Source organism: Mustela erminea, chromosome 3, assembly GCF_009829155.1.
Source record: "Mustela erminea isolate mMusErm1 chromosome 3, mMusErm1.Pri, whole genome shotgun sequence".
NCBI lineage: Eukaryota > Metazoa > Chordata > Mammalia > Carnivora > Mustelidae > Mustela > Mustela erminea.
In genome coordinates, this window is record NC_045616.1 from 85,863,264 (window position 1) to 85,885,218 (window position 21,955).

General features: G+C 40.1%; 1 protein-coding gene and 1 pseudogene across 7 annotated transcripts in view; both read left to right on the top strand.

Moving 5' to 3' along the window:
* The window catches only part of DIAPH1 (diaphanous related formin 1), a 93,354-nt gene that overhangs the window by 12,047 nt on the left and 59,352 nt on the right, over positions 1-21,955 (top strand). For 4 of the 7 annotated variants that reach the window (XM_032336375.1, XM_032336370.1, XM_032336368.1 and 1 more), the window contains exons 2-8: positions 13,628-13,654; positions 14,645-14,800; positions 17,508-17,609; positions 17,958-18,088; positions 18,260-18,346; positions 19,408-19,471; positions 20,721-20,860. In XM_032336375.1, coding sequence (XP_032192266.1) covers positions 13,628-13,654; positions 14,645-14,800; positions 17,508-17,609; positions 17,958-18,088; positions 18,260-18,346; positions 19,408-19,471; positions 20,721-20,860 — 707 coding nt within the window. The remainder of the gene's footprint in view (positions 1-13,627; positions 13,655-14,644; positions 14,801-17,507; positions 17,610-17,957; positions 18,089-18,259; positions 18,347-19,407; positions 19,472-20,720; positions 20,861-21,955) is intronic. The other 3 variants (XM_032336371.1, XM_032336372.1, XM_032336369.1) reach the window with 2 other exon arrangements.
* Positions 20,077-20,222, top strand: LOC116587294 (annotated as a pseudogene).

Here is a 21,955-nt window from a genome sequence, read left to right on the forward strand (position 1 = left end):
TGTTTAGGAATGATGTGTGGATAGGAAAAAAGGAGGTGTAACCATCATTTCGAAATGAAGGGTTTGAGAATGGGATTTAAAACAAAGTGGTCTCATTGGTCCCTGTATGTAGAAGTAATATCAGCTGCAGGAACTTCCTGTCGGCTAGGCCTTGGGTGTGTCATACATGTGCTAACCCTTGAGGAAGAGTAGATGTCCTGCTACTCACATCACAGCAAGGGAGGAGAAAACAGTTGCTACGGAGATTGGGAAACAGCATTCCTGAGTCACTGACTGTTTCCAAATGAGTGGACAACACCCCCTTTTTAAAGGAGCAATTACATTCTAAGCTCAGGCAATAAAGAGAAAGGCCCACACTAAGAAAGTGAAGAACAAGGATCGGTATTTGCAACTGGAGAAATGTGCCAAAATTTTCGGAAAATAGGTTAACATTATTTATTGTTTTCTATACAGGCCCTCGCCCCATCTGATGTTCCTATGAAATCTTTCATAAACCAAAATGACATAAAGCAAAGAAGCACTTACCAGTAATTTATATGGAAACATTTTCAAGCATTCCTAAAAATAACCTCTCAGGCTTTTCTGGTAACTTAGGCCACATCTCGCTAACAGAGGCACAGAACAAATGGAGATAAAGCACCAGATGCTTACAGACAGACTTCAAATTTACGGTGGCCTGATGCTGAGATGCTGAGCGTAGCCCTGCTCGGGGTGCGCACTGCCTCTCAGGTAACAGTTCCCTGAAAAAGAAATGCTGGATGCTATTTTTGCTTTTCAACCCCCCCCCCTTTTTTTAAATAAAAGTGAAAAATTTTTAAGGATTTCTTAGAGTTAGCAAAAACAGGTACTGATATAGGCTTCAAAAAAGCAAAGTGGCGGGACGCCTGGGTGGCTCAGTGGGTTGAGCCGCTGCTTTCGGCTCGGGTCATGATCTCAGGGTCCTTGGATCGAGTCCCGCATCGGGCTCTCTGCTCGGCAGGGGGCCTGCTTCCTCCTCTCTCTCTCTGCCTGCCTCTCTGCCTACTTGTAATCTCTCTGTCAAATAAATAAATAAAATCTTTAAAAAAAAAAAAAAAAAAAAAAAGCAAAGTGGCTTAACATGAACGGTTGACAAGTGGGGGATACTGCTGTGTGTGCTCAAAAGTTTTATCAGAACCTTAGGATGTTTGAAAGGAAGTTTTGCTTACTGATCTCTCACCAGATGACAGAATATATGTGCACTTCCTTCCTGACAGCAGAAGAGATGGTCATGTCTGCCACACCTTGTGATACTTGATAGGAAACTAGGACTTCCAGAATATGAACACTTTCTGTGTTGACAGCTTGTTGTCCCAATCCATGGGTGGTTCATAGTGCAGGGGGCTGGCAGTTAGTTTGGATGGACTTGTAGGGGGAATGCAATGTTCCCAGCCTGGTTTCCACCTGCTCTCCTGAGCTAGAGTAGTGAAACCTGAGTGGACTTCCCTTCTTTTCTCTAGGCTATCAGCTATCTGGGATGCAGGCTATGCCAGTCCCGGGCCTTAAAATGAGCTGGGCGGTAGGCAAAATGTTACCCTCTCCTTTTCCCTAAGAGGCTTGCCTTCTTGAACTAACAGAGGACTATTAGAATGTATTTTGACCTGTCAGAGGATTGACTCTTAATGTTAAGAGTTTTCCTTCATTTTAATCATAGCTGGGAAATGTGGTTTATTTGAAAGCAGACTCTGACCAACTGATTTAGACAGTTGTATGGAAATTGAGTTTGTTCCTTTGCATTTCTAAGTAAATTGCTTCAGATTTACAACTAAATTACTGAAACAGGTAATGATTAATTACTTAATGTTCTTTGTAGGACATTTCTAACTCATACTTGACAAACATCACTGCCTGGAATCTCTCAAGGCATCCTGGGTGGGATCAGTAAAAAGATACTGGCTCTGGAAGGCAGGGGTAGATTCAAAGAACCCTCTTAATTAGGGCTCTTTTTTTTTTTTTTAAGGTTTATTTATTTATTTGACAGGGAGAGACAAAGCACAAGCACAGGGAGCAGGAGAGGGAGAAGCCTACCTGGGGCTCGATCCCAGGACCCTGAGATCGTGAGCTGAGCCGAAGGCAGACCCTTAACTGACTGAGCCACCCAGGTGCCCCAAGAACTCTCTTAATTAGGTTTAAGAGCTCTTGGACTCTCCTCTACTGTGTTCCTTTCTTTTCTTATATGAATTTTAACAAGCTAACTGTCTAGTTCTGAGTTGAGCTTTGGGGCTGCTAAGGCAGCATGAAACTTAAATGGATGAGCTGTGAAGGTCTGACTCCTTTAGCAGTTTTCCCATAGTGATCATATTGAGCATGAGTGAGCCATCTCCGTTTCTGGGGACTGCTCTATAATCTTCAGGTTTCTTTCCCTTAAACCCATTTAACTTAGTAATCTAAGTTAGCTTTATAGTTGATGTTTCTCAGTTCCTGGTCATTTTTGTGCCTTTCATTTAGTCTTCCTTTTTCTTGGAGATACCCGTTTTCTCTTCTTTTCCTCCCCTCCCTTCCCATCTCTTTTCTTTTCTTTCCTTTCTGGAAGTGGGTACTCCAGTTCTGCACAACTCTTAGGTTTAGGCTTTTGACACCATTAAGTTGTGATGTCAGAATCTATCTAGTCTGTTTCTCTGCAAATGGTAGGTGAAATACTGACTTAATTCAGTGTCATTCTTTGAAAATGGAAGGGAAAGTTCTCTACATTTGAAGTTCTCTACATTAGAAGTTACCTGTTATTTTTTCTTTCTAGTTATAATTGACTTCTAAATGAGGAGTGGGAATTGAAGAAGGGAGGCTGAAAAGTGTCATAGGTTCCATCATCATATATTATTTAATTTTTACAAAGCACTTTACAATACAAAGTGCTTTCCATCCATTTTATTACTTTTCATACCAGCCTTATAAAATGATACAGTCTTCAAGAGTGCAACTGTGACAAAAAGAAAAACTCAGCCTGCCCTTGCTGTCGCCCAGTGGAGTTGTGACAAATTTTTTGTCCGAGCTGGAATGGGATTCATTGGTAATTGAATTCAAGTGTACATGATAACTTCCTGTTGCCTAAGGAACTGAATGTCATTACTGTGATAGAATAAAGAGACGAATCAGAGCCAGACCATGCTCTCTGCTCTGTATGATTCTGAATGACACATACCTTACCTGGTCCTTCCTAAGGATTTGAAAGAAGATTGTTGTTGGATTTCCATTTTACCTATAGGTAGCCTGTGTCTTAAGGTTTACTGCTTTTCAAAGGATGTGGAAGACTCCTTAGGTGACCTGTGTCCCATAGTTTAATATTTTCCTCAAAGTCAACTCAAAGTGTGTCAAGTACCAGTGAGCATCCCCTGTTCTCATGTATAGGGAAAGACATGACTCTTCAAGGTGTGGTCTCATGGTTGACTGACCTGTCCATAACAGTCACATTGTCACAGACTTTAACTTAAGGAATTTCCTAGGTTTGCCTAATTTGAGTAAAGGAATTACTCATAGTATATTCATGGTATACTGTGAATATACTATGCTTAGGATTATGCTCTTAAACCTATACTGATGCTAATTTTTAAAATATTTATTAAATAGTGGCCACATCAAATGAACAAGACATGGGTTCCTGCCCCTAAGCAACTTACAGTCTGATCCCCAGAAGCAGTTACAATAAACAGTCTGATAAAAGATATTGAGAGCCTGCCTTTGGTACGTTCTTTAGTTCTTTTTGCAAAATGACTGACTATGGCTAAATGTATAGTTGATAAATGAATAGTTTTTTTCCTTTTGTTGTTGGAGCACAATGTCAACTAGTCCACTCTTCAGATGTGTATTTTAAAACAAGTCTTTATGTAGTAATAACATTGCAGTTACCTTACAGAATGATCTCATGAAGTGAATTCCCAGATGTGTGTGTCTGCTTTGGCTTTGTTTTTAATAAATAAGGGAACCAAAGCATGAAGAATTAGTGATTTGCTCAAAATTGTACCTGTAGTTTTTTAGGATACCATAAATAAATAAACCAGGAGTCATAGTCTTTTTCCTTTACCCAAAGTTCTAGATAAATTGTAATTTTGTCAGTTTGTTTAATGTATTAGTTTCCTCCTGCTACATAAGAAACTCAACAGTTTAAAGCAAAACCCACTTATTAGCTCATAGTTCCATTAGTCAGAAGTCCAGCATGAGTAGTGTGGCTGCATTCTCAAGAGTTGTTAGAGGCCAGTTCTGATATAGAGTCACTTGGGGAGAATCTGCCTCCAAGCTCATTCAGTATTGGCTGAGTTCGGTTCTTGCCATTTGGAGCCCTTTCATGCTCAAGTCAGAAATGACATATTGAGTTCTAGTGTCTCTTAACATCTCACCTCAGACTTAAAGGGCAAGTGTGATCGGTTCAGGCCCATGCAGATTATTTCCTTTTCTTAAAAGTCAATTGTGCCGAGTAATAGAACCTAATCACAGGAGTGGTATCCTGTCATACAGTCATGGTAATTATACAGGATGCATATGTCAGCTAGGAATCTTGGGGAACATCTTAGAATTTTATCTACCACTCTAAACATATCCCTTATTCTAGATTAGAAAGCCCTTGAACAAGGATGGATGTCAGAGAGGGAGAGGTATGACTTGACCATCCTGAGGCAGTTAGTGAATTGCTTTGTGATTATAGGTATTTTAAGAAAACCTGTAGTTCCAAGGGAGCCTGGGCCTCTGGGTCTCTTAGAATTTTCTGGTGGTAGTCATTTAGCCAAGAGCTCTGATATGTGTGGTATTAGCCTGAACCATAATTTTTTTAAAAGGTGGAAGAAGAATAGTGGAGGAATGAGCAAAAGAAATGGGCGAAGGAGATTATGAATTTGCAGTTACAAACTAAGTCATGGGGATAAAAAATACAGCATAAGGAATATAGTAATACCATAATACCTTGGTGAGCATTTGATAACATATGTAGTTGTTGAGTCACTGTGTTGTACACCTGAAACATACTGTATATCAACTCTACTTTAGTTACAATTTTTAAAAAGATTAAATATGTTAACCTGAACAAAATATTTGGAAAGTACTGAGATACAGGCTTGCAACTGGAGATTTATATATTCTGCGGCATGAGCCACATGTTTCATAGGATTATCATCCATGATTAACTGTTCTTGTGAAGCACCATGGTAGGAATTGGAAACACTTTTTACTATGTAATATACTCTGTTTAAAGCAAAGTTTAATCATATTCTCTTATTAGATCCCTGCCAACCTCTCTGCTGCTAAGGATACTACCTAACTACTTTTTGTTTGGCTATGTGAACATCTTGTGCCAAGAGACCACCCTTAATTGTTAGAGAATTCTGTCCTGTTTTCCTGCTGAGTGGGAAAAGTTAAAGATTCAGGGAATTGGGTAGAGGTGAGTCAGTCTCTGGAATGATTTTCTTATAGCCTTGAGTTTAAAAATTTGCCAGTTCCGTTGCTAGGCAAACAAACAGAGAGAACCTGTATCCAAAAGACTGCCATGTTTAGTCCCATCTACTTACTTTTAAAAGATTTATTTATTTATTTCTTTAGGAAGAGAGACAGCGTGTGTGGGCATGGAGGGGAAGGGTAGAGTGCTAGGAGGGGGAGTCCAGACTACTTGCTGAGCACGCAGCCTAACACGGGACTCAATCCCACTACCATGAGATCATGACCCAAGCAGAAACCAAGAGTTGGACACTCAACTGAGTGTGCCACCCAGGGACCCCATTACCTACTCACTTTTTAAAAGCTGAAGTGTTAATAGGTTTAACCACCAACACCACAAATCCAGTATGGAAGAGAAGTTTTATAATTCATTTGCATTTATTATGATAATAATCACGGTGTGTTTCATAGTCGTTAAGTCATGATTAGTTTTGCCTCACAAGGCATACCTTGGGGTCTTTGGACTTTTTTATTTTTGGTTTCTTGTAGAAGCCAAACTGTGAAGTGTCTAGGAAGTTTATTTCCTGTAGACGGTAACCAAAAGATTTATCTTACCACATATTACATTAGGATGTGGTGAGTGAATCAGAGCCTTGAATTGTTCTCTGGAAGGGGGACTGAGGGGACAGCTTTTCATTTTTATGGTGATGGTGGATGGTCTTAATGCGGAGCAGTACCCAGCCAAATATATTTTGTTTTGTTTTTAAAGTGTATTTATTTTTGATCATGTTACTTTTTTAAAAGAGTTATTTATTTGTGAGAGAGAGTGGGGGCAGGGTAGGAGCAGAGGGAGAAGGAGAGAGAAACTCAAGTAGACTCTTTGTTGAGTGCAGAGCCTGACTTGGGGCTTGATCTTATGACTGCAAGATCAGAACTGAGCTGAAACCAAGAGTGTCCCCTTAACTGAATGGGGCACCCCATTTGATGCTGTTACTTTTTTTTTTTTTTTTAAGATTTTGTTTATCTATTTGACAGGCAGAGATCACAAGTAGGCAGAGAGACAGGCAGAGAGAGAGGAGGATGCAGGCTCCCTGCTGAGCAGAGAGCCGGATGTGGGGCTCGATCCCAGGACCCTGGGATCATGACCTGAGCCGAAAGAAGAGGCTTAACCCAGTGAGCCACCCAGGCGCCCCGATGCTGTTACTTTCGATGCGGTGCAGCTTTGAGCAATTTCTGTTCATTTGAATAAGATTTGATAACACAGAGCATCTTTTGGAAAAGATGAAGGTCATTTTGGTAAATACCATTTTGTTGAGCTCTTTTCTGGTCCAGCTAATGACCTTTAGAAATAAATTTTTTTTTTTACTATATATTTATTTACTATATAGTTTACTATTTAATATATTTTATATTTATATACTATTTAATATATTTTACTATATATATAAATATATATATATATTTACTATATATTTATTTATTTAAGTAATCTCTACACCTAATTTGGGGCTCAAACTTACAACCCCGGGATCAAGAGTCACATAGTTGAGCATCTGGCAAGGCTATAGTGAGGGTCAAGTACTAGGAATCCCAAGAAGAATATGGTCAGAGGAGTTATACTGCTTTATACTTTCTTTTTCTAAGCTTACCATGGCCAATCGTAGTTCTTCTGGATAAGTCAAACTAGAAAAAAACTGTGGGGTGGAGTTGAGTGTCCTTGAGGTCCAGGCAGTAGACCAAGGAAGGAAGGGAAGAAATTATTAACATATGTTTCCAATAAGCCAAGAATCTGTCTGGGTCAGACTCACCTGGTATTACCAATTTAAAAGCCCAGAACAAAAGTGGATGATGGTGGTGACAGTATGGGGAGTCAGGTCCCACAGTTCCCTTTTAATTGTGCTCTCTGGCAAAGAACAGTCTTTTAGAATCTTTGTCCTAGGGGTTTTCTTTAGCTCTTTCGGGTGTTAGGTCTCCTGTTGCTGTGTTTCAAGTCCTTTACTTCTTGGCTTGCTCCCTCATTTTGGTGGAGCATATCCTATAGTAGCTTTTTGAGGTGCATGGGAATAAATTTTTGAAAGCTTAAGTTTCTGAAAATGCTTATACTGAACTCAACATTTTGATTGTTTTGTTGGATATAGAATCCTAGGTTTGAAATTATATTTTTCATATTTTTAAAAGCCTTGTTCTGGAGGGTGCCTAGGTAGCTCAGTCATTGTCTGCCTTTGGCTCAAATCATGATCCAGGATCCTGGGATCGAGCCCCACATCAGGCTCCCTGCTCAGCGGGAAGCCTACTTCTCCCTTTCCCACTCCCCCTGCTTGTGTTCCCTCTCTGTCAAATAAATTTTAAAAAATCTTAAATAAATAAAAGGCTTGTTCTGTTGTCATCTATCTTTTGGTGTTTTGTTAAAAAACCCAAATTTGTTCTTGTTACTTTGTATATGACCAATTTCTCTCCCTTCTGTCAAATCTTGTAGAATTTTCTTTGTATTCAGTGTTTTGAAATTTCATCATAATATGCCTCTGTGTGGTCTATTTTTATACATTCTGCTGGAGACTTACCCTTTAGTATTGGGAAATATTCTTGGATTATTTCTTTGGTAACTTTCTCCCCTGTTTTCTCCTATTTGTGTATTGAATCATCTTTGCTTATCTTTTCTCTCTTATTTTTCCATCTTTGTGTTTTTGTTCTGCTTTTTGGGAGATTTCCTCAATTCTTAACTTCTAGTCTTTCTATTGAGCTTTCTCTTGAGTTTCTGTTCTCTTACCTTCAACTTCTACAGGTTTATTTTTGTCTGAATGTTTCTTTTTAAAATGGCATTATGTTCCCTTTTGTGGATATTAGTGATTTTGAAAAACTTTTAGCATAGTCTGAATGACAGACCCCCCCCCCCCCAATCTTACGTTAGTCTAGGCGTTTTTCAAATGTCTGATAAACTGGGTTGTCTGCTAATATTTAAGAATGAGGGCCTAACAAGAGGTGCCTGGGTGGCTCAGTTGGTTAGGAATTTGGCCTTTGATCTCAGTGCATATCTTGATCTCAGGGTCATGAGTTCAAGCCCCATGTTGGATGCCATGCTGGGCATGGAGCCTACTTTAAGAGGGGAAAAAAAAGTAAGGGACTAACTGATTGGAAACTCAAGATGCACAGGTAAAGTATGTTAACTATGTACTTTACTATAGAATAGACCTGTATAATAGATATATAATGTGAGTCACATATGTAATTTCAGATTTTCTGGCAGCCACAGAAAAAGGCAAAAAGAAAAAAGCAAAAAGAAACGTGAAATTAATTTTAATAATACTAATTTAGGTAATCCAATATATAACAAGATGTAATACATATAACAGCATTAATGGAATGTTTTATATTGTTCTTAACACTAAGTTGGACTCCAGTGTATGTTTTACATTTATAGCACATCTCAATATATATGCTCAATTTTTGTTAAAAAATAGTTGGGGTATATTTAAAGATTTTATTTATTTTAAAGAGAATATGAGTGCATGGGGAAGGGGTTGGGTGGATAGTAGAGGAGGGACAGAGGCAGAGGAGGAGGATGGAGCAGGCTCCACACTGAGTGTAGAGCCCTACATGGTGCTCCATCTGACAACCCTGAGGTGACCTGAGCTGGAACTGAGAGTTGGACGCTTAACTGACTGAGTTACCCAGGCGCCCGAAGTTGAAGTATATTTAGATTTGATAAAATTTATGGGTGAAAGTAGATTCACATATCCAGGATATTCCAAACATACTTAAGTTTAATAATAGCAATATAATATTAGTTTGTAAATTTAAATTTATTTAATATTAAATACAATTTGGGGCACGTGGGTGGCTCAGTCAGTTAAGTGTCTGACTCTTGATCTTGGCTTGGGTCCTGATCCCAGGGTCCTGAAATTGAGCTCCATCCAGTGTAGGAACTGCTTCTTAAACAGCTGCCAGCCAGTCTTCTTATTTTTAGGCTCCTCCTCCTTCCAGCCCCCATTTCCATAGGTACCTCATGCTGCTAATTCTTGTGCCTTTCGATAGTCTTTAAATATAATTACAATTGGTTATTGTGTTTTCAGCTTTCTTAGGTCTTTTGGGTTTACCACTAGTCTATTTCCCAGCTTCAAAATTTGGTTGAAGTTGTGCTGTTCTTACTCTTCCCAACCTAATAGTCTCCTTCCTTCCATCATTGTTTTCTTTGCAAAAAGAATCTTTTTCTGTAAATTTAGAAGGTTTTCAAAAGGGGAGAAATTAGATGCTTTGTTCAGTCTACTATCTTTTATCTAATAGTTACTATTAATCTGTATTCATGAGCAGATTTTGATATTTTTAAAAAGATTTCGTTCAGTATGTATGCTTCTTTCAGTATCTATAGTTAAAGGTTTTAGAGGAAGACTCAGTAGGAGCAACAGGAAGATGAGGTATTTAGTCCCAGCAGGTTAGGAGAGGAAGGGTTTGGTTTGGGGTTTGGGGGCAGAAGAGAATTGACAGCAGGCAAGGAGAATGGTGAGAGTAGAAGCATTAAGAGACAGGTAGGGTGATGAAAGAAAATGACAAAAGCTTGGGCATCTGGGGGATGAGGCACAAATACAACTCCAGGAGCATTTATCTTCCTGGATACCCCTATTTTTAGTCATTTATATGTTTTATGATCTGGGAATTCTTGTTCTTTATCAGAATCCACAGCACAACTAAGGATATAATTAAAATACTGAGTAAAGCTTACTGTTTGCAAGCATAGTATACAAGAGGATCTATAAGAAAAACGCATAATAGTAAGTAAACAATACACACTCAGTAGTACACTCTAGCAGCGGTTTACATTTCAGTAATTGAATTGAGCTTGCTCTTGGGGCGTTTTTTTGGGTTTTGAAACAGACTTTTGCCTATGGGGTGATTCGCTTTGCTGGTAGTTGCTGCCCTCTGTTGGACATTTTGGGAAAGTTCAACTTTGATCCTGTAGGCATCATTTTTGCTGTCCATACTCAAAACTGAGCGCTAAAGTGTGGATAATTTTGTTAAAGTAATTAAATCTGTTTTTAGTAATGCACCAAAGAAAGCAAGAGAATGTGGTATCTTCCTTATTATGAAAAGATATATTCACTTTTGTTTCTAAAGGCAAGAGTATGGGCCTTAAATGGGAACAAGGCTGAAAAATTTGGGGAATGCAAAGATTTTAGGCTTTGGAATCTGAAGACTAGCGTTCATACCCAGCTTGTTTCTGATCACGTGACCTCAGTGATTTACTCTACCTGTCTAGGCTTCAGTTTTTTTCATTGACACAATGAATTGATTTCAGAGTTTTTTCAGGGCTCTTGGCAGTTTAGGAAAGCAGCCCCAGATTATGGTATCTGTTTGTAGGAAATACAGTGACCAAGTCTCAGGCTCTGCCGTGAAGGAACTTAGTCTGGAAAGGAGCAGAGGAGACGGACAGTCAAAAGACAACTGTAATCCACAACCAGTGCCACAAGATAGACAAGCACCTATTACAGTGGAAACATAAGGAGAGGTATTTGTCCAATTAGAGTTGGTATCCTACTGCAGGGCCTGTTAGCCTTGAAAGCAAAGTCTAGACTGAGGGAAGGAGCAGCCTAAGGAAAGTCTGGGGTGGTGAGACAGCAAGATCTGTTTGTGGACCTGCAGCTCGTTCAGGATGCCCAGAAGATAGAGTTTGAAGTAGAGGGTTTGTGACAGTTGGGAGCCATTGAAAGGTTTTAAATGAGGAAATACTGTGGACATTGTGGCATTTTAGAAAGATTACCCGTGGATACAGTATGGAGAATGGATTGGTGTAAGGTAGACCGGACTGGAGGCAGGGAGATCAGTTAAGAAGCTTTTGCAGTAAGTTGAGCAGGAGATAATAATGGCAGAAGCTTACGTAGTGGTAGTAGGGACGAACGAAGAGAAATGAAACTGTAGGCAGAAGGAACCGGTTGCTGGTTTCCTTTTCTTTAACCTAGCCTGCAGCTGTGAGCAATCCAACTGGCACTGATTCATTAGCCCCAGGTTCTGTTCCCTGTGTTATATCCATCCCAGAATTGTTAGGGTTGTTGCTTGGTTATGAAGGAACATTTTGAGTTTGGAGTACAAGTTTCTGGAAGCAGTTACTCTAGGTAGGTGCACTTAAGTTTAATCTTGGCAGTGGTTAAATTGTACATACTCATCCTTTTTGTACCTTGTTTCCCCTGTGAATAAGGATGGTGACAAAAGGAAGTGTTAGTCTCCTTCAGTGTTGCCGCCTGCCTCACCATCCTTCTGCCTTCTCTCCCCAGTAAGCGGCACACACAAAGTAACTGTAAATTCTGTTGATGCTGAGCAAGGTTCTTAAAGCTTCAGGTTTGTGATTAGTCCTCAGTCAGTGGAAGCTTGACCTCCTCTGGACCATGGAGAGAAAAGTTGATTCATTATTTAACCAGATATAATTAAAGTCTGACGTGGGGAACATGAACATAGTGGTAGAGGTTTTTTCTTATCCGGAAAAAGGTTAGTAAAATAGCTCTGCGGCAGGGTGAGAGCTATTTTTCTTTCTTTCTTTTCTTTTTTTTTTTGGTGGGGGAGAATATTTTTTAAAAAAGATTTTATTTATTTATTTGACAGAGATGACAAGTAGGCAGAGAGGCAGGCAGAGAGAGAAGAGGAAGCAGGCCCCCTGCTAAGCAGAGAGCCCAGTATGGGGCTCGATCCCAGGACCCTGGGATCTTGACCTGAGCCGAAGGCAGACTACCTTAATCCACTGAGCCACTCAGGTGTCCCATCTTATCTTTCTTTCTTTCTTTTTTTAAGATTTTATTTATTTGACTTATCACAAGTAGGCAGAGAGGCAGGCAGAGAGAGAGAGGAGGAAGCAGGCTCCCCGCTGAGCAGAGAGCCCAATCAATGCGGGGCTCGATCCCAGGACCCTGGGATCATGACCTGAGCTGAAGGCAGAGGCTTAACCCACTGAGCCACCCAGGTGCCCCCCACCTTTTTTAAAGATTTTACTTATTTATTTGACACACACAGAGAGAGAGACAGCAAGAACGGGAACACAAGCAGGGGGAGTGGGAGAGGGAGAATCAGGCTTCCTGCTGAGCAGGGAGCCTGATTCACGGCTCCATCCCAAGATTCTGGGACCATGACCTGAGCCGAAGGCAGTTGCTTAATGACTGAGCCACCCAGGCGCCCCTAGTTTTTCATTAGTTGAGGAAGGTTAGTCAAGAGGCCTTTACTATATATATTCTTGTAAAAACATTAAGATAATGAAATACAGTTTAAAATGAGGTATTAGGACAAAGAATTCCTGCTTTATCATCCCTGCTATTTTTTTTAAGTACAGCGTGTATATGGAAGAGAACGTAGAACACAGAATTATTAAACCAAACACCCATGTAACAATCATCTGTGTCAAAAAATGAAATATTGTGAGCACCCCAGAAGCCCCTTTGTCCCCTTATGCAGTCACAACTTGTCCACTCAGCCCAACTAAGCATGGTTTTGACATTTGTGATAATCATTCGTTTATAATTTTACCTCCTAAATAATAATATAGTTGACATGTTTTTAAGCTGAATATAAAAGACATAACTCATTTAGTTTTAATGTTTGTGAGTTCGTTTAATTTCTCTGTGTAATTGTTCCCCATTGTACATGGTACCAGGTTACCCATTCTATTCTTGATGGCTCTTTGGCTTGTTCTCTGTTTTAGATATTGTTTTAGTGTTACTGTGATCATTCTTGTTCCATACATCCTGGTACATACATGCAAGTTTCTGCAGGATAGATTTATTGATATTGATGTGTTGAGTTGTATGTGTGTGTATTTAACTTTATTAGATAATGCCATGCTGTTTTCCACAGTGGCCATAGCAATTTACATTACTGCTGACTGTGTGAGAGCTCCCACTTCTCTCCAACCAGACAGACAAGAAAATGATTGCCATCTGTGAGAGTGTGAAGCGATATCTCACTGTGGTTTTAGTTTGGATTCCCTTGTTTACTGATGAAGTTAAGCATGTTTCATATGCATAGTGGTCATCTTAGAGTCCTTGCGGTTCTCTATTTGTTCTCCCTGCCAAAGAGTCATTTGTTAGTGACCTTGAAACTCCTTCATGCCCCTTACATGGGAGAATGTGGTAAGGAATAGTTTGCTGAAATCTTTAGGTTGTAGAAAGTACCTTAGATCCTTTCAACTTACTCTTTTTCTCCCCCCAACCCATTTGGTGTTGGGGAATTTCACTGATCTATCTTCTTTTTATTTTCCCTTCTTTTTCTTGTTTCTTAGACTCTGAAGCGGCTCATGGCAGATGAGGTAAGGAAATTTTGTTCAGCATGTGCATGTTCCAGCTCATTTCCTCCACTGTGATATTTACCACTTGTCATAACTTTGACTTTCTATAACTTGAAATGGTGATGTTGGTTCTATGCTCAGAACCTCCCCAAATTTTTTCCCGAACTCTTTGCTCTGTGTTTGGCCCATTGCATGCATCCCCCTGGGACATTTCTTTGGCTTCTGAGGGTAGCCACATTCTTTAAACTCATAACTGACTTGCTCTCTGAATGCTACTCCCATCGCTTGAAATCCCACAATGCTTGAAGATACTTACTGTTATTTTCAAACAGCTAATAAACTTCAGCTTACTGGTGGCTCTTTGGTTTGAGCATCTGTACTTGAGGTTTGGGGAATGGGTCATGAGTCTTGGGTTGGCAGAGAGACAGCATATATACCCCTGAAATACACTGTATTCAGTGGATTTTGAAGACTGTATATTGAACTTTTGCTGCCTCTATAACACAGGGGCTTTGGAGTGTACAGAAGAAATGTACATGAAATGTACAGAAAGTAATGGTTCCTGGTTTTAAGGCGTTTACTTGTTTATTCTTTATGACCTATACCTACTAAAATCTGTGTTCATACTCAGCTCTGGAAAGGAGGGACCCTCTGAAGGAAACAAATGGCATTTTAGCATTTTACTGAGCTAAGTCTATACGTGAGGTGTTTTCAGTTCTGTATTGCTGAAGGGCTTAGAAATGGCCAGAGAACTCAAGAACAAGGTATTCTCTTTGTAGAGAGGTTTCAAATCTTAATACTTCAGTCCTCTTACTTTTGGATGAAGATGGGAGTACAGAATGAGTATACTAAATTAGGTAAGAGATTTCTTGTTTTAATGTTAGAAGAATCTTAAAATGCCCACAAACCAGAGGAACCATGCACGTATAAGAAGTTAGAGAGTTGACTACTTCATGTGTGGTGTGTTGTGTGAATGAAAATGGATCGCTAATAATTTTTTCTCTTTCTCAGCTGGAGAGATTTACCAGCATGAGAATTAAGAAGGAGAAGGAAAAGCCCAATTCTGCTCATAGAAATTCTTCTGCTTCATACGGGGATGATCCCACAGCACAGTCATTGCAAGATGTTTCAGATGAGCAAGTTCTAGTACTCTTTGAACAGATGCTGGTAAGTTTTCCACCCCAAAACTGCTTTTTTTCTGAAAATGCATTTATGGGCCTGGTGGGCACTCTTTTGGGCATGATCCCCCTTAATTAGCCCTTAATTACAAAGAATTTCAGGTTTAACAGAGAATGTCTTAATAGTCCTATTAACAAAGGGACTAAATATACAAGCACCAGTCCATAGATGGAAATCGATGAGTTAGACTTGGACATATCTATTGGATGCCCACCTTGTTAATGGCCTTCGGCACAACTATATGTTAACCACAAAGACCTTAGGCAAGTGGACCAACTTATGTGGTGGTGTGGAGACCACTTTTGGGTTAGCCAGGGTGGATAAAGTTTTAAAGCATTTGCAATCAATTCTATATGAAAGGAGACTGAGGCATGGAAAGTCATCATTTACCCATGGTCTTCTATTTAGTGGTGAATCTGGAGAGATAATTCTGATGCTGTAATTCCTAGAAGACCTTTAAAGATTGTGGATGAAGTCAGTTGAGTAATGAAATGCACAGGGATGTGACTTGATTTCATGTCCTCCGTGAGGGACGCTGAGTGAGCAGGACATTCAGCGAATGCACAGTAGTCCTAATAGGTCTGGGAAAGTTGTGAGTACATGGTTCTGAGGTTTCCTGTGGCCTATATATTGCCTTGATAGATGGTCTTAGATTCAAACAGAGACTAGTGGCAGGCCTAACTTAATAAAAGCATGGGCATAAAATTCTTAACATTGGGCCTGGTATATAATAAACACTAAGCCAGTACTATTATTCTTTTTCACTATAGCTTTCAGTTTGTCTCTCAGTCCAAGTGCTGTGAGAGCCCATTCTTTTTCACTATAGCTTTCAGTTTGTCTCTCAGTCCAAGTGCTGTGAGAGCCCAAGACCATCTTTTGGGCTTGAAATGCAAATGTGCATGTTTTCAGGGCCAAGAAGGCAGGAACAATAAGTTAAGCCAGATAGTGAGTGATGAAAAGGAGGAGGGACTGTGGTCAAATGCAGAAGGACTTCAGGTGTTTTTGTGAAGAGGGCCAGCCACAGTTCAAAGCCAGTAGCTTCTGTAGCACTCCAGTTGGAAATGCCCAATAGTACCAGATATTTCTGTTTTTCTAAAGAAGTTAGAAATCTTCAATTCTTGAAAAACAGTAATTGTTTAATAGTATCAACTATTATACTTAGCATTCAGATTTTACCAGTTGGTCATTTTCTTTAAAAAACTGTTCATGCAGGGGTGCTTGAGTGGCTCAGTGGGTTAAAGCTTCTGCCTTCGGCTCAGGTCATGATCCTGGGGTCCTGGAATTGGGCCCCTCATCTGGCGCTCTGCTCAGCAGGAAGCCTGCTTCCTTCTCTCTCTCTCTGCCTGCTTCTCTGCCTACTTGTGATCTCTGTCAAATGAATAAAAATAAAATAAAATAAAATAAAACTGTTCATTCAAATCACAATTCCACATAAAGTCTCTTGTACTAATGTTCTTTTAAGTTTTATTTCCTCATAGGTTTTTGTCTGTCTCTTTTATCCTTGCTATCACTATAAAAAATTGGTGGAGGAAACTGATCCATAGAGTTATGCAGAAATCTGAAATTTGATGATTGCATCCTTTATATAAAGTCTTCCAGATTTAAAATGTTGAACTAGCTAAGCAAAACATACCGTGTCTTTGGGTCTGATTCAGCCTGAAGGCCCCCACTTTGCAACTTCTGTGTTCAGTATATATGTAAAAGGAGGAAAAAAGCAGCAGGAATTGAGTCAGAAAAACATCACATTTGTTTTACTATTTAGGGACAGTGTTTCCTTCTCTTTTTCTCTCACACACACATACAGCTGGAGACAGAGAAGAACTGGAATGTATCTGTTTTTCCCCTACCCTTTCCCCATTTCAAATAATATTTTGGACTTACTGGGTTAAATTTGTGCTCACTGAGGCAGTGGGCTCAGACACATGGCCGTACACGTAACAGGCTCAAGTTGAGCCTTTTCCTCAATACCATATCCAAGTTACATCTGTTTGAGGGGCTTTATTACAGGGTTTCTAGTTCTTTCTTCGTGGGAAAGGAGGTTGTACAAAGACTGAGTTAACCAATGCTAATGAGTGTTTACACCCTAGAGTGGTGCAGATCTTAAGGGTTTGGAAGATACTGGTCATCCAGAAGAGATTCTTAAGACCATTCCAAGTACAAAAAACATAATGTGTCCTTTTGTTTCAGTAATAAAAAATAGAATTTTCATCTAGCTTAAGAGTATATATTTGTTAGGAAAAACATTGTGTATGAAAGTGTCTGTAGGAATTTAGGCTAGAGTGTTAACCATTAACATCCCTGAGGAATTTTCATAATCCGTAATAGCTTAAATCTCAAGCGATCAGGAAAATTTACTGATTCAGTAAGGATTTAATGTGTTTAACTCTTTTTTTTTTTTTTTAAAGATTTTATTTATTTATTTGACAGAGAGAGATCACAAGTAGGCAGAGAGGCAGAGAGAGAGAGAGGAGGAAGCAGGCTCCCTGCTGAGCAGAGAGCCCAATGCGGGACTCGATCCCAGGACCCTGAGATCATGACCTGAGCCGAAGGCAGCGGCTTAACCCACTGAGCCACCCAGGTGCCCCTAATGTGTCTAACTCTTGACTAAATATACTAAATATTAAACACTGAAAACTTATAAGGAATTTGATGCAGTTTTATTTTCTTCCTTTTTTTCCCCCCCTCTGTCTACTAGTTGGATATGAACCTGAATGAGGAGAAACAGCAGCCTTTGAGGGAGAAGGACATAATCATCAAGAGGGAGATGGTGTCCCAATACTTGCACACGTCTAAGGCTGTGAGTCCTGGGGCAGCTACCCATGTCATGGGAGACTCTGCCCTTATCTTGGACCTGTTTCTTTTACCAGTGTTGTAGAACATTTTATGTCTGCATCAGTCTTATTTTATTCTGTTATATACTCATGTTTTACTGTCATTCAAGTTACTGTTATTAAGATAACTTTTTTACCTCATTCAGTCCTCATGAAGTGTGTGTGGGGAATGAGATGGGAAATTCTGAGTCCCACAGAATTTGGTGCTGTGTATAATGTGTGTCTGGCTTGATATTCGAAAGGTAATGACTAATGCTAGTCCAGTTTATGACTGCGTCCAGTATTGACTGATCTTCCCATATGTTCCTGTCTAGGGCATGAGCCAGAAGGAGAGCTCTAGGTCTGCTATGATGTACATTCAGGAGTTGAGGTCAGGCTTGCGGGATATGCCTCTGCTCACCTGCCTGGAATCCCTTCGTGTCTCCCTCAACAACAACCCTGTCAGGTGAGGATTCTGAGGTGGTAACAAGAGTGAGATCCCAGGGTTAGGATTTATTGGTGGGTATTGAAGATCAGAGGAGTGAGGATGTTTGAGAGTTCTGGATTGGGGGTAAAGAGTTGCTTGGGTGGATAAATATTGATTTAATATTGCATTGTCTCTGTCGACTCCTTACAGCTGGGTGCAAACATTTGGTGCTGAGGGCCTGGCCTCTTTATTGGATATCCTTAAACGACTCCATGATGAGAGAGAGGAGACTCCTGGGTGAGGACTTCCAACCTCTGACATATTTTTGGTGGAGGGTATTAGGGGACTTAGCTGTTTGCTCTATAGGAGAAAATGCCACTAAAATGAGAAATTGTAGACTAGGAGAATATGCTGTTAATTGCAAAGAGGGTTTGTCTTTGGGCAAACTAGAGGATGAGTGATTACAGATGTAGCAAAGGGAAGAGGAGCACAGTGGATAACATAGGCTGTGGACCACATAAGATTGTGGGTCTGCCAGCATAGGTTCTTACCCAATCTGGAAATGGAGTCAACATTCATTCAGAGCTCCCTTGGGACCCATTCTGGGTTATATCCCATTCAAAAGTCTTAAAATATTCTTGATAAATTTGGGGCTAATTTTATGACAGTCTTCAGGGTTGGAATAGTTCTTGGGATATCTTGGACTGTCTTAGGCTACCTTGAAGTCAGCCTGACCCATAGCGATTTCTCTACTTCTTATGATCTTTCCAAAACCAAATATAGGGCCCCTACCTCCTGAATGGACAGGCTTGAAGCCTTTGACTTAGTGAGGCAGGCAGTAATAGATGGGATATACTCCTGATCTAATTTAGCACTTAGAAACCTAAAGGGAGGGGCGCCTGGGTGGCTCAGTGGATTAAGCTTCTGCCTTCGGCTCAGGTCATGATCTCAGGGTCCTGAGAACGAACCCCGCATCGGACCCCGCATCGGGCTCTCTGCTCAGCAGGGAGCCTGCTTCCTCCTCTCTCTCTGCCTGCCTCTCTGCCTACTTGTGATCTCTGTCTGTCAAATAAATAAATAAATAAATAAAAAAGAAAAAAAAAGAAACCTAAAGGGAGTTAAAAGATTTTAACGTAGTACTAAATTTTTGGATTATGAGAAGATTAACCAGAGGTCTGATGGTGGCAGTTCCCCTCAACCTGTTTTTGTCAGTGTTTCAAGGCAAATTGCTGTGTCCTAGAATTTACTCAGCTACTAGTTGGGGATGTTCCGAAGACCTGTGTGTTCAAGATTGAAAAGTCAAATGGGAGAGGGGTATACAATAAAGGGAACTAATGAAGTATGTCTTCTACACACAGAAGCTACGATAGCCGTAACAAGCATGAGATCATCCGTTGCTTGAAAGCGTTTATGAACAATAAGGTGAGATTTTTCCCATTCTCATTCCAACCATCATCATAACCCCTGTTCTTTTCTATTGGTAAACTCTAAAAAGGACCTAGGAATATAAAGTTCAAGACTGTTAGCTTTTCCTTTTAGTATTACAGCTTTTTGATGGCCACATATGTATGTTTCTGTGGACCTTTTTTTCCCAGTTCTGATGTCTGTTTCAGAAGGTAGGCTCATTTTCTTTCCTCTTTTTATACTTTGTTTTGCTAATTCTTGAATTTCCTAATCTGTATTTATTATTTTGGGAAGATTTATTTTTTGTTTGTTTGTGTTCCGTACTCTTCCTACTATAGAATCAAGCTACCTTACCCTTCTTCCTTCCCTGCTTCTTTTCTTTCATTTGTTCTTTCCTTCCTTCCTTCCCTCCTTCCTTTGTCCCATTTAAACTCTGGGATCTCACAGGTGTTTGCTCCAGAGTGCAGATCTGTCTTCCTCATTATTTAATTTTGTTAAATTTACTTAACCCCATTGGATGCGAGAGGCATTTAAAAGAAATATAAGAGTCAAAGTTTTTTTGTTTTTTTTGTTTTTTTTTTTTTTGAAGGCCTGGAATTGTGTTGTATCTAATATAAAATTGTATTGCTTCTCAGCCTTTTGGCTAAGATCAAGTGTAGTATCTAATATAAAATCGTGTTGTATTTATATCCCTATTTAGCTATGCTGGGAAGAGGTCTCCTCCTGTATTAGTTTGCTGTGGCTGTTATAACAAAGCACTACAAACTGTGTATTAAACAACAGAAATATATTGTCTCACAGTTCTTGGAGGCCCTAAATCCAAGTATTTAGGTATTTGGTAGTATTGAGTCCTTCCGAAGGCTGTGACGGAGAGTGTATGTTCCATGCCTCTCTTCTGGCTTCTGGTAGCTTGCTGTCAGTCTTTGGCATTCCATGGCTTTTAGATGCCTCACCCCAGGGTCCGCCTTTGTGTTCACAAGGTGGTGGTCTACTGTGCATATCTGTGTTGACATGTTTCCTGGTTACGGGGACCACAGTCATACTGGATTAAGGGTCTACCGTACTCTAGTATGAGCTTGTTGTAACTTACCTAATCACATCTGCCAGTGACCCTATTTCCAAATAAGGTCATATTCTGAGGTATTGGGGCTTAGGACTTCAACATAAGAATTTAGGGGGACATCATTGAACCTATAACCACCCCAACTTAGTCCTTGGTCAAATGCTGTCATCATTAAGCCTCCCTTCTCTATTCTTATCCTTCCAGTTTGGAATCAAGACCATGCTGGAAACAGAAGAAGGAATCCTGCTGCTGGTCAGAGCAATGGATCCAGCTGTTCCCAACATGATGATTGATGCAGCTAAGCTGCTCTCTGCTCTTTGTATCTTACCACAGCCAGAGGACATGTATGTAACTGGGTTATAGCTCTTCTCTATTCTCTCTCTCTCTCTTTTTTTTTCTTTTTAAGATGTGTTTATTTGACAGAGAGACAGCAAGAGAAGGAACACAAGCAAGGGGAGTGAGAGAGGGAGAAGCAGGCTTCCCACTGAGCAGGGAGCCTGATGTGGGGCTCGATCCCAGGACCCTGGGATCATGACCTTGAACCGAAGGCAGATGGTTAATGACTGAGCCACCCAGGCTCCACCAGGCCCCCTCCATTCTCTTTATGACCACCTTCCCTAGTCTAGAGGAAAATTGAGTTGATTGGGTGTCCACTATATCTTAAATACTAGGTAAGACCAAGGCATGAACACTGAATCATAATGTTTAAGAAGGACTGTGAGGGGCGCCTGGGTGGCTCAGTGGGTTAAGCCGCTGCCTTCGGCTCAGGTCATGATCTCAGGGTCCTGGGATCGAGTCCCACATCGGGCTCTCTGCTCGGCAGGGAGCCTGCCTCCTCCTCTCTCTCTCTCTCTCTGCCTGCCTCTCTGCCTACTTGTGATTTCTCTCTGTCAAATAAATAAATAAAATCTTAAAAAAAAAAAGAAGGACTGTGAGGTGTTTGGCGCCGTCCTTAGCATACTGGTGGTTATCAGAGGGGTGATCTGCAAGGTGTCTGTTACTGTCTCTATCGCCTAAGGCAGGGGTTACGTTTACTTTGTTTTTTTAATTCAGAAGTAACACAACTTTATTTTTTTAATTCAAACAGAAAAGAAACATATAAAGTGAAATTTAATAGCCTCATCCCTTCAGTAAATCCTTTTCTGCAGAGGCAACCAGTGTTAATGGCTTCGGTATAGTCTTATAGTTTTTTTTTTCCTAGCGCAAATAAATTGTATTTCTTGGATTCCAAGATGTTTTCTTTCACTCCAAAAGATAGAATGTTAGAATTAAGGAATGATGGCTTATGCCTATAAAACAAATCACATGCAAAGAATGGATTTATATTGCTATGGAACAGTTTAGTTTAATAAAACTAAATCATAGCATTTATTTCTTTGCACCTTTTCTTTCTTTCTTTCTTTCTTTCTTTCTTTCTTTCTTTCTTTCTTTCTTTCTTT